A 16511-nucleotide genomic window follows, 5' to 3' on the forward strand; every position below is an offset into this window, starting at 1 on the left:
GTTGGATAGGTCTAATTCAGTTCAGATGAGCTCAGATGCTGATTTAAAGCTTTTCTAAACTTCTTCAATAGAAGTTTGAATGATTGTTTATTTAAAATTCTATGCTTTCCTTTCTCCCCCTCCCCCAAGAAAAAAAATCTTTCAGCTCAACCTAACTCACTGTTTTGGGTCACCTTAATTATTTAATTCAACAGAACATAAAATTTGTCATTGACGTTTGGAAATGAAGGCCTAGAGAAATTTACCTGGAGACCCCTGAACATGCATTTGCATGCTGAGCCCCTGAAGAGCAGATATCCCTCTGTGCACACTTCTCAGTATATTCTGCAGACTCCCTCAGTCTGGCTGGCAGCAGATGGCAACAATGCACAGGGTAGACCTGGTCAGGGTTGGTCTGTGTCTCCCTGCGGCAAAATGTGGGATTGTGAAGTAGCATGTTCTGCTCCCCGCTTGGCTGAAGTGACAGAGTCTGATCTGAGGGACACACTATCTTGGGGTTGGGAGGAGGTGGGAACAAAGTACCCTGGAAAGCTAGAGGACCGTATTGTGGATTCTCGCAGAAGGGTACGTTGTACAGACATTCGTTTTCATAGGAGAAACTCTACCAAAAGTGATTTAACCCTGGCTGTTCCTGGGTCATTTTTCTCTTTGAGAAGCCATTTTTGCTCTGGGAAAAAAATCCTGAACATCTGTACACACATAGTTCTCCTGGGAGAGTAATGACTCTGGCAGGAGAAACTGAATGTCTATATGTGGGCTGTGGCCAATGGCCAGGGTGGGTAATATGGTAGCACAGCAGACAAGTTTTCAGCAGAACCCTTGAAACTTTCTTCTGGAGTTTTGCTTAATTTGATACGTTCCCTGAAACATTTAAAATATATTTATTTGACATTTTCTAATTGAAAAATGTTCTGTCATAAAATTTCCAATAGCAGTATACATGTCAGCAGAACTTACTGTTAAGTATGCATGGTAGATTAATTCATATAACTATGTTTTGTATAAACACAAAGGATCATTTTGTCCACTACAAGTGTCTTTAAAACTTTGCCTGTGTGAGGCTTTCCTGGTGCACAGTGTTTTAGTTGGTGCCATTATTCAGTAAGAGCCCATTCTTCAAGAGGAACCAGCTCAAGGAACTTAAGCTTGTGAAGTGAATGATCTGGTTTTTAGTAATATGCTTCTCGTTAGCTTAGCAAATTTCACTGAATCAGAAAAGGAATATAAATGGTCAGCTACATTCCCATTTCTAGATCTCCCTCTAACTCTCAGAGGGTGCCACTCCCACACAGCAACTTAAAAGCTCTTGTTATTACAGTGGCTAAAGGAAATTGCTGCAATTAATTTAGCTGTCTCTTCCCCTTTGATGAGTCCTTACTATTTTTGGATGATTTTTCAGTGTTTGGCTTCTATTCAAAACCCAGCTATGGTGAAGGTAGGAAATAGGAGAAAGATAATTTCTACAAAGGTTATAGGGAATCTATTTCCTAATCTGTGCTTTCTAAAGACAAGAAAAGTATATCTAGTTGATATTAAGGCAACCATATTTTAAAGCCCCAGGTGCACTTATCATCTAGCTTCTAGTAGCACATACAAGCCAATATAATTAATATAAGAAAGAGTAGATATTTGTATCTGAATTATTGTTGTGTACTTGCAAAGCAATGCAACAAACAGAAAGAGGAATTTTTTCCAAATTGAGCCATAAGTAGAAATAAAATGGCTGCAGGTGTCTTACTCAAACTAATTTTATTTTCTAATGACTAAAAAGACTGACCAGACCATGAACTCTGAGGTTATACTTCATGTCTTGGGTACAGCACGTTATGTTCCGAGCAGTTTCTATTTGTAGTCTTGAAGTAGTTTTAATCTTCAAGTTCATTTTATGCTTGACAGTTATTTTTTTCTAACTTGGATTGTAAAAGAATCCACTTTTTTGTTGATCCTGTATATTGCTGAAATGATTCTGATGGTTTCAGTGATAAGAACAGAAGACAGAATGAAGCAGAAGTCTTCTTAAAGACTTTTGTTCATTTGATTTTAGGACTAGAGAGAGAGGCTACACCTGCTGTCCTCTCCATTCTTTCAAGAGGCTGAAAGTGATTGTGATCTCACAGGTGTGAAATACAAAACAGAAACCTTTTCTGTTTATAAAAGGAGATAGTTCTAGAAGGTGTGGTGGTGATTTTAAACGTGAAAAAATATGCAAAGGCTAAACAAAGAAGATAATGTGGAATAAGGTGTGAAAAATACTCAGTGCTTTTAAACACATGAATGCACTCATACAAGGAACAGGTCTAAGTGTCATTATAAGTAACCCCTATATGTCAGTGTCTTCCAAAACTGACTCTGATTTTCAAAAATGTCTTAGGTATTCCTGAAAATAGGATTTGGATTCCTAAATCACATGGAAAACAATGTTTCAAAATAATTTGGAATAATTCAATTTCAAAATAATGTACAAACAATGTACATACTTACTAGGGCTGTGCAAAGCTTTGGTCCCTGGTTTGATTTGGTGGAGATTTGGCCCAATTCAGTGGCCAAACCTCTGAATCCGAATCAAATTAGGAGATCCTTTAATCTCTCCAAATCAAATCGGAACCCTCCAGATTGATTTGGAAAGATTTGATGATTTGGACATAGACACAGTTTTAAATGTTTTTTCTACATACTTCAAGGTACCGGGTGACTTGTGAATGCTGAGATGGCGGGGCAGATGGAGCGTCTCACAGGAGTGCGGAGGGCTCTCCAGCATGCTCAGCGGCAGACCTGGAAGTGGACCAGAAGCATTTCCGGTCCACTTCTGGGTTCACTGGGGAGTGTTCGGGAGGGGCCTCCCATCCCCCCCTGCCTCAGCGACTGGTGACTGCTGGGTCTGGGGGGGCCCCTGTGTGTTTGGTGGTGGACCTAGCAGTAGACTGGAAGTAGGTTTGCTGCCAAGCTTGTGCGGGCCCCCGCTGCACTCTTGTGGGATGCTTCATCAACCCTACCATCACAGCATTCACGAGCCACACCTGGTACCTTGAGGTACGTAGAAAAAACATTTAAAGCTGTGTCTATGGCTGAACTGCTGATTCTCTGAATCAGCACCGAATCTTCAGATTCAGATTTGGCTGAATCAAATTGCGGACAGTGATCCAAATCAACTCATCAAATCACTGTCCCCAATTTGGGCCAAATCTGAATCGAATATGGCCTGTTTTGCACACCCTTAATACTTATGTATGCAGCTGTGTAAAAGAATTCAATCTACTGATGGATGCAGGTAACACTTGATTTAATTAGTTTTTAATAATAAAAAGGTATGTGCATAATTGTGCTCTTGTCCTCTTTCCTTCCTATGTATATCTCTTTTCTTAAATTGTAAATTCCTCCATACAGGTAATGTCTTTGTTTGTGCTTTTATGGAGTGATGAGAACAATAGAACCATAGTTCTGATTCTGGCCTGTGATTGCTACTGTAGTATGAATAACCAATAAAATAACACTATGATCATGTATTTGTGGATTTTCCCCTGAATGCTAAATACTGTTCTTTAAAGCTTAATAATAATTCCTTCCTCATCAAGAGATCTCAGTGATCTTTACAAAGCAAATTTCATTATTCCCATGTTACAGGGAAACTGAGGCATGGAGGGCACATCTACACATAGTGCTACAGTGCAATAGCAATGTGCTATGGCAACAAAGTGTCCATGGACAAAACCCATGATGCTGCAGCTATGTCACCGTAGTGATGCGCTTCCCCATTATAGTGCTTCACTGTGGCTACATAGTGCCTAAAAATCACCATGCATGGCAAGCATGGCACGATACTGGCTGTTACTGAGCTGTCTTTTAGTACTTCCAAAAGGAAGTACTAAATGATGGCGCAGTAGCAACAGGGTCATAGCAGCACGTGGAGATGCACCTGGAGAGGAGAAATTACTTGCTCAAGGTCACCCAATGGGACAGTGGCAGTTCTAAGAACAGAGTTCAAGTCGCCTGAATCCCAGTTGGTTGCTTTATGTATTAGTCTGCACTTTAAGCATTAGTTTATCCTACCTAAGCCCTTTCTACTACACAATCATCAGAATGTGTAACTCGGCTACATGCTATGTATACAACTGTATCAAACCTTTTAAAAAATTGTCCTCTTGTTAGTTCAGAACTAGTGCAGCTCCATGACTGTTGGCAACACCATACATTGTGTTCTCCTCTGAGTGGTTCTACACAATACAGTAGGGAAATGCTTATTTCTGCCTCAAAAGGGTAGCAGGTATGTAAGCTTGGGCTGTGCAAAATTTCGATGGCCATTTCATTTTGACACTGTTTTGATTCATTTCAGGGTCAAAACAGCAAAGTCAAAATGAAACAAAGGCCATTGAAATAGCCTCAAAACAAAACAAGGCTATTTGAAACATTTCGAAAGTTGAAACATTTTGACCATAGCACTAGGGATAGGAAGTCAGTCCAGCTGAGCTGACTTCCCATCCCCTGTGCAAAATCCACTAGGGGGCGGGGAGGCAGCCCAGCGTGGCTGCTTTGGCATCCCCCATGCTAGATTGCACGGGGCGTGGGGAAGCAGCCCAGCTCGGCTGCCTTGCCATCCCCTGTGCTACATTGTCCTGGATACCTATTTGGGGTACAGTAGAAATAGATTATACTAAAAACAAATGTTGTAGATAAGAACTGTGATTTGCTATTTGAAATGTTAGCTAATGATGAATTTCACTGGCCTTTGTGATATCAAGATAATTATTTCCAGGAGATAAAATATGGCTGTTGTCCCCCTAACTTCATGAACACAGTAAATAAACTGGGACTAGCAAGCTAGATGACACCCTTTAATAATGGATAATCCTATAAAATTAACCATTTTTACATAAACATGGCAAAAGACCATCTATCTCTGTGGTGGGGAGAGGAAAAGTTGGGTCAAGCAAGAGTGATGTTTCTCAGTTATTTTGTTTGCTCCTTTTCCTTCTTGTTTTCATTTCATCCACGCTCTTCTGCTCACAATAGAAATCAATCATTCTCAGATCTCCTTTGATGCAGTTTTTCCTGCTGTTAGGGAAGAGTTTGCCTGTTTTTCATTTTGTTCTTTTAATCTGTTCACAAGGACGAGGGTTTGCATTTGATTACTTCAAATTCTATATCCCAAAGATTCTGTGGACTAGGGATTGAAGTATTGTACTAGGAGCCAGACATGCCTAAATCCTAATTCCATCTCTGCCATTGACTCATTGTACAGTTATGGACAAGGCACTTAACCTCTCTATGTCCTATCTGTAAAATGCAGTTAATAATACTTAATGTCTCCACATCTCTTTGAAAATGTAAAGTGCTATGTGATGACTAAGTATTTTTATTGTTTTCCTGGTGGAAAGCTTTCATGCATTTGTATTAACAATTCACGTTAATGCACTTTTTGGAATATTCTTTTGTTAATAAAATGAACATGTTGCAAAATAAAAGTACACTTCACTCAAATCAGATGTGGTGAAACATGCTAACAAAAGTCAGGAAATTCAAGTTACAGCTGACAATAAATCTCACAGTGAGCTGCAGACTTTGACTATGATTTAAAATTCTGTGGGAAGACATTATAAAGTGGGGAGGACAGGTGTAATGTGCTTGTGATAGCCTGAACAGTTGAGGAAATGCACAGCAGTGTTATGTCCTAGTTGGAATTTCCTAAACAACTGAAGGCTTCATGCCCAGGCATCCTGTATTGCTGTAACCAAGTTGAACAGAATCAAAGGTATATATAACTGAGACCAGGGCATTATGCACCAGGATAAGACAGAACCTCCTAACCAATTGGACCTAAGAGAACACAGTGCACTCAGGTGCTGCTGTGTAGGAGCTTGAGTGTTGGTGAGGTAGCCAAGGATGTGTACATACGTACTAAGTTGACATAAAGCAACTTAACTAAGTTGACTTAAGCCACACCAGAGGGTATACACATACAGCTCCTTGACATGGTGGCAGATATCTTGAGCTAAGTTGAATTAACTAATGCAACTCAAGATAATACACCTTGGTGGTGTATTGTTTTGCACCGTATTTAAGTTGACTCTGTTCCCTGTATGTGTGTATTTTTGACAGTTGAGTTGACATAACTGTTGGAAAACTAGTACTTATGTGTGCACCCCAAGAGCCTGAGCCACTAATTGTGGTTGTGCATCTTTTCCAAAGATTGCATTGTAGCTGCAAATTTCTGTTGGATGCACTTCTCCAGGAAGGACTCAACTGTATTAGTGCTGTGGACCCCTGCTACTACTCTGAGGTATTATGTGCAAACAGTATCAGAAGAGAATGGCTATCTGCTTTCTGTACACTGACGGATAGAAATCATCTATCAGCATCACTGAAAAGGTTTCATTTATGTGTCCCAGCCTTGAAACCAGATTTTGCCAGATCTAGAAAATTAGCTTCAATTAGAATAGCATGACCTTTGGCTAACTTCTCTGTGAACTTGCTCAGTGATGCACCCTTTGAGACTGGATGATAGTTAGAAACAAAAGCATCAAGAGTAGGTTTATTCACTTCTAGTCAGGCTTCTACATGTTTGAAGGAGGAAAGGAAGATTTCTTTCTTGAAGGAAGCATTTTGATGAAGCATGTCATCAGGTGCTCAGGACTCTCTTTTACATACCAGGAAGGATTGGGATTGGACAAACATAAAAATGCTGGGTTTATTATGAAGGGCGGGGGGGAAGAGTTAAAAAAGTAATAATGTTCACTGCTGCTTCTGCATCTTGTCTGACAGATGCTTTCTGGAACAGTCATGTTGCAGCTTTCAGGCCAAAACTATAGTTTTTCATCAGTATATTATAAACCTTTAGAAGTGAGGTTTTATAACAGGCGCAGTTATCCCAGCCCCACAGTCTATATGACCAGAATTATATTTATGACTGTAAATATTAGATGCTATTGTTCCCAAAGAGGTTTTGAGGCCATTACTCTCTATAAAGGAAAATACAAAATATGCTTTTAAAAAATAATTAATGGCAGATATTGATCTCTCTGATCATATCTCTTTTCTGCCTTGACACAAACTGATTGATCTTAGAAGAGAGAGTTTACAAGGAATGATTGTGTATTCTGCTTATAATGTTTATTCTGATTTTACAAGGACAGTGCCTGTAAAGAGAATTTGGAAGGAGCAAAATGAAGTGTTTGCAGTTTTTTTACTGCAGGCCAGGCCATTTACTGTATATTTGTTTTTAAGGACTTCTCTCTCAAGAGTTTGGCAAATACAATACACTTCTGTTCCTCACATAAAGAAACAAAAGAAGTTTTGTCACTTGAAACTAGAAGATGAATTGCATTTATTTGAACAGATACTTTTAGCAAATATTTTGACTTTGTCTCCTGCTAGATTTTAGAACACTTTTTGACATTCAGTCTTCAAAACATGGCTTCTTTTAAAATCATGATTGTACAGATACTTAGGCTGGTACATGCACCACCTTGAAGGTGCTCAAGAAGAGAAAATTTAACTAATAGTGATTCTTTTGGTCTTGCAGATCTCTCTCAGAAAGGCAGAATTAGAGGCATGGCAAAAGGGGTACTGGACATGGCTTCCAAATATTGTGTTGAACTTAAATCCATGGAAAATATTTCAGGGACTCTGTTCCAGTGTCCAAAGACAGTCCTGTCTTTATGTTCTTAAAATCTCACTTTTGCTGGCACAGACAGTTTACTTGACTTGCTGGAGTTGGTTTCCCTCTCTGCTATTTATGTTATATGATCCTTTTAAAGTGATTATAATTAGTTTTTAGTAGTAATCAACACTGTTTTTTTCCCCCCCTTTTACTAGCTGCTTTTGAGAGAGCTTGCTATGAAAGTGCTTCTTGTTTACTTCAACTGGGCATTTGTTTGCCTTTATACTCTCTCATAATTTCCTTTTTGTGCTTGGCCTGGTGGTTGTTACTCTTTACAGAGAACGTTACTGCATAACCATCTTTTCTTTCCTCATCAGTCCCTTCTCTTTGACTTATTTCAGTAGAGCTTTTCTCCCAGCATGAACTGGCCACTTCAGTAACTGATTTTGAATGGCTGATTTACGGCAGAAAGCAGCAACTCTTTAAGCATTGTGCCGCGTCTCAAAATTAGCGGTATTAACAACAGCAGCAGTATTTGTCGATAAATTAATATCTAAGATATGTGATAAGAGAGGTGCCATCTTTTCACAAGGGCCAGATAAGCGTTGACATAGACCAATAACTGATAAAACGGAACATGCAGCGATCAAAATTCCAGTTCTAGAATTCGGTGGAGCTGGAAACCGGTTCTTGACTACTTGGTCTAACTTTGGAATCCAGAGAAAAAGTAGGGCTGCATGGAGCGTCATGGCTAGTGAGACGGGGAAAGTTTGAAGAGATTTGGGCATTTGGCTTTATTCAAGTACATGCTCTAAGCAACCCAGAAAGGCAGAGGCCACAAAAGTAGAAAAACCATTAAAAACAAAAGCTTAAGAAAGAAGATTTGTGTTCTTACTTTGTTCAAATCTGTTTGACCACTTTTCTTTTCGGGGATGGTGAAGGTGGGGTGCAAAAATAGACGTGTTAGTCAGTGACTAGGGAGACATGCTACAGAAGATAGAAGCGGATGTTGGGTCTCAGTGTAAATGCTGACTTATAGCAGTGGATAAGCTTGATGGAAAAATACGTTTGTCTTTTAACAGAAGCCCATGAGACAACAAACATAATATTGTGAAAACAAAGCTTGTTTTTCAAGGTTTATGGGACACATCACACATGAGCTTTTTGAACACCTTTTCATTTTTCTTCTTCCAAGCAATTTGAGTCACAGGGACGTTTGTTTTGTGACATGTATTAATTGACTTCTCTCTTTATCTCAGATACTGCTTGTAGGAATGGCCCCTTAATATTTTGTTCTGGAGAGTCATGATCTGTTTTGCAAGAACTGATCATGAAATGATAGTAGTTAAGTATAATGATCCTTGAGATGGTGGGGAAGCATAAAAGGGGGGTGGGTTTGCACTTGGAGGAAGCAAGCTTTGAAGGATGTTAGGGCTAGATCCACAAAAGGGATATAACTTCCCCTGCAGGTAAGATCTTCACAATTCCATATAGCTGGTGTCTAAATCTGTACACACCTTGGGCTAAATCCTACTTCACTACTAAAATATCACCAACTTAGTCTGTGTTTTTTTTCCAGACTGCAAAATAGTCTAGTGGTTACAGAACCAATCTCAGGAAAAGCAATAGGCTCTCAGCCTGTGGGGACTCAATTCCATGTTTCCCACTTCCCAGGAGAATGCCCTTACCACAAGGCTATAGGTACCCTTCGCCTCTGCTGTTGAAACAGGCCCAGTGCCAAGCCAAAATTGCAAAGTTCATAGAGCCAGAAAGGGAACCAGCCAGAAGGAATGTGAATCTGTAGCCCAGTGAAGAGGGCACTCCTCTATAAGGTATTTTTAGATGTTGCATACCAAAGTGGAGACACCTATGAAAGCAAAACTATATCTTTAAAAAAAAAATCCAATCTTGATTTAATAGTTTCCAATGATGAAAAATTCAACACAACCTTTGGTGATCTGTTTTAATGTCCCATCGTTAAAGTTAGTACTTTTTTTCTAGTCTGAACTTGTCTTGGTTCGACATCCAGCCACAGGCTCTTTTTTAATGCATTGTCTGTTAGATGGGAGATCCCTTCTACTGTCAAATTGCTGTTTCCCATATAGATACTTATTGGCCTCGTCTATACTCAGTTGTCTAACATCAGCAGAAGTGCTGATGACAGACAGCAGCTGCCACTACCGAGATTCTAGAGATGCCATTTGCTTTGGGTGGCTCCTCATGGCTCCACTCAACAGCTGTGCTCCCAGAGCAGAGTGCACATAACAAATTTGCCAGCTGATGAATAGACTGTGCAGTCAGCCAAAGAACGGGTAGGTTTATATGCATCTTCAGCTGGCTGCCAGGTGGCAGCAGAAGCCTTCTTCCAGTCTGCTGAAATGGAGCAGTTCTGAAGGCTTTGAGTTTGCATTACTGCTGCTGAAGGATTTTCTTTTGTAGATGGCAGACCTTGTCAAATCACTCTTGGATTTTCTCTTTATTAACTAAATAGTTAAATAGGTTAAGTGCCTTGAAATTTCCACTAAAAGGCAGGCTCTCTAAGCATTTAGCCATTCTTGTTGCTCTTTTGTGAACCACCTTCAATTTATTTACTTTATCTAAGAATCCTTCTTGAATCTTGGATGTCAAAAGTGGACACGGTATTTCATATAGAAGCAATGACACCAGTGTCAAGTGTATAGACTATATAACTTACCTCACTCCTAGTGGATACCCAGATTTTACATCTAATAATTCCATTTACCCTTAATTCGGAGCATTGCACTGGGATCCCAAAGTCTGCAAGTAATCCTCCATCACTTACAAATCCTTTTCAATCAGTGCTTCTCAGGATAGGATCTGCCACCCTGAATGTATTACCTAGACCCTTTGTTACAAGATATATGCATTTACATACATTGTTTTGCCTGTGTGCAGATGAAGGAGTGATGGGGGTGATCCAGAAAACTTTGCGTCAGTATCCTGTCTTTTCCCCACTAGTATTTACCATGTCTCAACAATTCTTGTATCAGCTGCAAATTTAATCGGTAATTACCCTATTTATTCACATGCCATATGGCCCCAACTAAGACACATACTTGCTTTGGGGCAAAATTAAAATAAAAGATTTTTTTCCCCAGAAACTTACATGTCACAGCAATGGGTAACTGTGCCTGAATCCTGGCCTCATGACGCAGGGGCTGTGCCCATTTATCAGTATCACTCACTCTCCCCCTGGAGCTCCCTAGTTTAGCATTCCCACAGCTGCTGCTGAATTGCAACCAGAAACTGAGCACAGTAAAGCCCAATCCCCAGCAGCCTTTCCACCATCCATAGGCTTCCATTCCTCACTTAAGATACATACCCCAATTTTGGATGTCTCTTTTTTTTTAAACAGTACAGTAGGTATGCAAGTGCACACTATTTGGCTTTCTTCTGGTCTGCTACTAAAAATGTCACATGGTGTGGGATCAAGATTAGAACTTCAGGGATATTTGAGCTGGGTCGCCATACAAGTGTAGCTGCTTGAGGACAACCGCTTACATGCAGTCACATTTTAAGAATTAATTGATCCAAAAAGTGCTACCTGGACTTGATATGCTTGTAGTTTCATAATCAAAATGTGGTACAAAATGAAATGCCTTACAGAAGTCTATTTTATCAACACTTACTTTTGCCAGCTACATTTATAAGATCATGTAAAAGATATAAAGTTAGTTTGACATCATCTCCTCATTAAATGCATGTCGACTGCCATTAATTATATTAGATTTTAATAATTTATTAATCATGTCCTGTGTCATTCGTTCCATTATTTTGCCCATGTTTGAGGTTAAGCTGATGAATCTATAATTGTCTGTGTCACCCTGTTTATACATTTAAATATCAGCATAACATTGTTTTTCTTCCAGTCTTACTAGGGACTGTGTTCCAAGTTTTATTGAAAATCTGTGTTACGGCCGTAAAAAAATCTGTGTTACACGGTAATTTTGGGCAGCTTCTGGAGCTCGTAAACCCTGGATAGTCCACACATTAGCACCTTAAAGTGGTTTTGAGCAATTTGCTATGCAGCTCAAAGTTATGCCACTCCAGGATAGGATTATCTCTGATCTGCACTACCCAGCTCCTGTTCCGTTATGGTGTGGCCACTCCCCACATATGTGCCCCAGAAGGTGAAGTCCTCCAGTATCCCAGGATCTCTCCCACCCTCGCTTGTAGAAGGGATAGAAGACAGTCCTGGCTCATCAGCTGTCTAGTGACAACTCACAGCTACAGCTCCTGGTTTTGTCCCTGCTCACCTGGCCTCTAGTGGCAAGTCACAGCTGTGCAGGTGGGGGTCAGTCAGCGAAGGTTGCTAGACTAAGGGTGTGACTGCACCAAACCCCAAGCTTAACATTGGTCAACATTGTGCGGCTCACAGTGTAAGGTGTAACAAGGTCTATGAACCTCCTCATCCAGCTCTTTTAAAATTCTTCAGAGTGGGGTATTTAGACCTAGTGATCCAGTTTTAATAGTTGAAAAGTTGTTTAACATTCTCGTGAAAAAGGTAATGCAGCATGTGATCAATTGCTTTTTAAGCAAGAGTGTCTTTGCTTTGTGCAAGTTGCTGCTGGGTATGATCAAACTCCCTTTTCAACCTCCAGACCCTCTTGAATTTGTGATTTTCAGAGTTCTAGTCAAACTAGAACATTGTGCCAAGGAAGAAGAAAGTAGAGGGAACCATAAGCAACTTATGGAATAGCAAGGCTTAATATGGAGTGGAGAATGAAACAGCTTGAAAAGCAAAGTCCATGAGAACATGAACAATGGAATAGAAAGAGGGGAAAATACATTCTAATGAAAAGAAAATAATACAACATAAGAACATCTGTTAATTTTGACACTAGCTTTGGGTCAGTGCTTTTTGTTCCCTAACACATGCCTCTCCCCCACTCCCCCTTTAGTTTGAGTCATTCTGTTGTTTTAATTAAGTAAAATGTAAAATTTTAGGAAGAAAAAGGCCTTTATAGACTTCTATTCTGTCAATCCAGTGAGAGTTCACAGAACTTTAATTCCAAGAGATCTGTGCATTTCTAGTAACATTATACTTTTAACTGGTGACACTGTGTTCTGTAATAGTGATGGTTGCATTTCAGTTGGTTATTCCTATAAGTTTTATTAATTTTTATGAAATGTTTTGAGATACTTTGGGGTGAAAATGGCTGAATTAATTTAAGAAATAGTTGTTATTTAACTTATTATTGTAGTGAATTTCAAAAGGGAAATGTTGGATTTGTTTGTTTTTGCTTTTGGCTAAATCCAAACTTGAAATATGGCTTTGACTTTACAGGAGTGCCAAAAAATTGGCATTCAAACTGTTGTAGGACTAACACAGTTTTACAGTGAAGTGAATTAGGACAATTGCAGCAAACTCAAGTTGTCTGCAGCAATTTTTTTTCCTTGAAAATATTCCAGGGTAGAACAATGTGAAACAATGACAATATAATTGGCTTTTAATGGGCTGATTTCAAATTTGAAATATTGGTAATCAAGGGTCGAAATGGAAAAGAAAAGAAAAGAAAAATATTGGTTCTCTTCCAAGCCTTAGCTGAAACCAACGTAATACTAAGATGAGATAATAAAAGGAGTCTCCATTCATGGTAGATTACTTCCATAATATGAACTCCCAGAGGTACAACAAGCTCTTTTGGGGCCAGGGAAGAGCAGAGTGCTAGGGCACAGTCTTACTCCCTGGACTCTGGCAGTGGTTGCTGCTGTGGCGTTGGCTCAGGCTACTGCAGTTGAGGCATGTGCTTCCTGCGCTCTACCTGCTGCAACTCCATGTGTGGGCTTTCTTGGGTCACCAGTCTGGCAGCCCCTCAAAATCATTGCCCAGGGCTGGTGCCCTATGTACCTTCCCTCCGCCCCAGCACCTACTGTGGCCATTCTTCTTACTTTATTATTAGATTACTTTCCTGTTACCTTATTGTTTACAGTACTTTATCTTAGACATATCTGAGGGCTTAGAATTTTGACCACAAAGATACAACCTCCAAAAAAGTACAGAGTGTTTTTGAGGAACGAAGGTGATTTTTCAAAAGGTGTTAGATAAATCCTCCTTACTGCTTAGCCTTCCCTTGATAGTACCAGCTATTTCAAAAACACATTTTGTAGCACAACGTAAGTCTTGACATTCAGGGATAAATGCAGTGCTAGTTTCTAATACATCTCAATGTAGTAAAAAGAGGAAGAAACCAATTTCTCACTACCAAATACATAGACTATATTACTTGGAGTCAACTTATTATTTTCTTCTGAGAACATTATATACAAGCAAAATCAAGGGCAATTACCTTATTGATAAGGCTGTTTACTGTGTAACTTGTGTCCGCTGGTATTGGTATGAATCATTTATAGAATCTTAAAAAGTATTTCACAATAGTGAAGATTTATTATAGGGTTCAGCCAGTCAGATCAGATCTACATTCAGTTGGACACAGCTAACTAAATTAAAAATCATGGTTATTAGAAGGGAACTTCTCTGCAGCTCGTGAATTATAATTCTTTCTCTATAAAATGCATGTAGCTATACCTGTATCAGTTTGGTAAGCTGTCTTGTCAGATAGACATAGTTACATAAACACAGACCTTTGAGGATATGATTTATCCTTTATGTTTAATCCAATAGATTATTCTGCAACCTCTTTTTTATTTACTCTTTTGCACTGAATATTATGCTTATACAAAATATTAGGTTCACACTGAGAAAATGAAATCCTTTATCCACAGGAATGTTAGTGATACTTTCTCTTCTGCTACTGTTATTGCTCTTATATGTTATGTTTTGAATGTTAGTGTAATCAATAACCTGCTTTCCCATATAGGTACTGTTGTGGCAAACGCTTTGCAAACATGTAGTGAGACATATGTTTTCAGAAGAGACTGCATGCTGTTTTAATTTAAATAAAACTAACTGTTGCATCTGTGAGTGGCAGTTATTCTACAATAAGTACTTTCTTGCTGCTTTGTTTGTAATAGTTTGTCAAGCAGAACCACTGACTCAACACTTGCAGAGGTGGCTAGCTGCTCCAGAGCTTTGCAACATCTGTTCTGCCAGGAAATGCTCAAGGCTCTGATGATTGAAGTCATTATTACATACCATAGAGATGGTTTTGCTCTTTTGTTAAAATCTCAAAATGAGCCTAGTAATCCCATCACACATATAATTTAAAATAAGAGGAATGATCTTTTTCTATTACTTGTATATTTTCTCTTAACTATTGAAAAGGCTTCTAACATTCCCAGATAGTTTGTTAGTGAAACAAGTATTTTGTTATTTTTCCTGCAAAGCATGGCCTTCCTCTAACCTGATTTTATTTTATTTTTTTCAGGTTTTGTGGATTTAACACTCCATGATCAGGTCCATCTACTGGAATGTGCCTGGTTAGAGATACTCATGATTGGCTTAGTCTGGCGTTCAATGGAACATCCAGGAAAGCTCTTATTTGCACCTAATCTATTACTAGACAGGTTAGTTTGATTATTATTAGTATTATTTAAATCAGGGCTGTCCAACTTTTGAGCAGCTGTGGGTTGCCCCTACCCCCATTGCCACCTGCCCTGTGGTTTGCAGTGCCTTGTCCCTTGAGGGCAAGAATGAAAAAGGGAAGCTGGAGCAGTGTGGCAGGGGAAGGTGGGGAGCCTGGAGACCCCAGTGGCCTGAAGGGGAGGAGGAGACAACAGCGGTAGCAGCAGCAGGTGGGAAGGGTGCAGGCCGGGGGAGAGTGGTGCCCAGGGGGGAATTTCAGAGAGCCAAAGAGGTAGAAGTGGGCTGGAGCCTGCAGGCTGTAAGTTACCACTCAAGTGCTTTTTGCAACCTGTAGGCTGCCAGCTGGACAGACCAGATTTAAATTAATGTATGTCTCCTATCACTACTGTCATTTTAGTTTTCAGACATCATATCACATGCCATAAATGCAGCAAGACTGCCTTAGTTAATATGATAAGGTGGACTTTGGTTTTTCCTACCGTACAGAGTTTGGCTGCCATGTCTCTTTTGGCTAATTGAATGAAAAAATCATCATGTAGTTGATGTAACTAGTCTGCCAAAACCCTTGGGTCTGAATGCAAGTGTACCAATGAAAGAAGGCTTCTAATGAATTGTTTTATGTAATTAGGGGAAATGGAATTAGCAGAGGGGCCCCATCTGCCAGCATGGCATATGTCTCCACTAGGGTCTCTCTGCCAGCATGGCTATGGTGCACTGCTAGAGCAGGAGAGACTTGATAATGTGGACAAGCCCTTCTGAAGAAGAATAGAGGTGGCGCAGGAAGTGGGGCTGATGATTCAATAGGTAGCACTCTTTCCTGGGAGATATTGTGCTGCTACAAAGTGCTCTACTGCTGGCTATGTTTTCATTCAAGGGGAGATGGAAAGCTGAGGTACTTCCTTTTCATAGTAGGAAAAAACCTCATTGATGTTTTTGCAAGAGTAGGGGCATTAACTCAAGTCCTAACCACATTCTCTTTTAGCTAAGTATTTCTACCTACCTAAAATCCTCCCGTATGTTTTCAGTTTGGGGTAGTTGAATCAAGCAGCCAGTCAGATCTGTGGGTCACTTGTGGCAGAATATTTCTTGGATAAAGTCTTATTTATTTACACAGAATTTACAACGTCCCATTTTCCTGAACACAGAAGATATCAAGCAACAAGCAGTTTCTTTGCTTGTGGTACAAAACTGTTTTCACCTGGCATCCCCTTGGAAGGAGGGGAAGAAGTGGTGGGTTGGGAACTGTCTCTAGGTGTTTCTTAGAGCTGTGCCATCAGCTGGGTTTTTTTCCAGGCAATCTCACATTCTTACAAGTCTCTCTCTCTCTCTCTGGGTCCTTCTGCTTGTTTCTTTATTTCCTAGACCACAGATAGGCCAAACAATTATACAGTTATAAAGGGAGGGAGGAGT

General features: G+C 39.8%; 1 protein-coding gene across 2 annotated transcripts in view; it reads left to right on the top strand.

Annotated features, from left to right (window-relative positions):
* The window catches only part of ESR1 (estrogen receptor 1), a 215894-nt gene that overhangs the window by 150009 nt on the left and 49374 nt on the right, over window positions 1–16511 (top strand). For both annotated transcript variants that reach the window (XM_090041560.1, XM_090041559.1), the window contains one exon: window positions 14944–15082. In XM_090041560.1, the coding sequence (XP_089897686.1) occupies window positions 14944–15082 (139 nt within the window). The remainder of the gene's footprint in view (window positions 1–14943; window positions 15083–16511) is intronic.

This window comes from Crocodylus siamensis, chromosome 1 (assembly GCF_052110815.1).
Source record: "Crocodylus siamensis isolate JL-2025a chromosome 1, ASM5211081v1, whole genome shotgun sequence".
NCBI lineage: Eukaryota > Metazoa > Chordata > Crocodylia > Crocodylidae > Crocodylus > Crocodylus siamensis.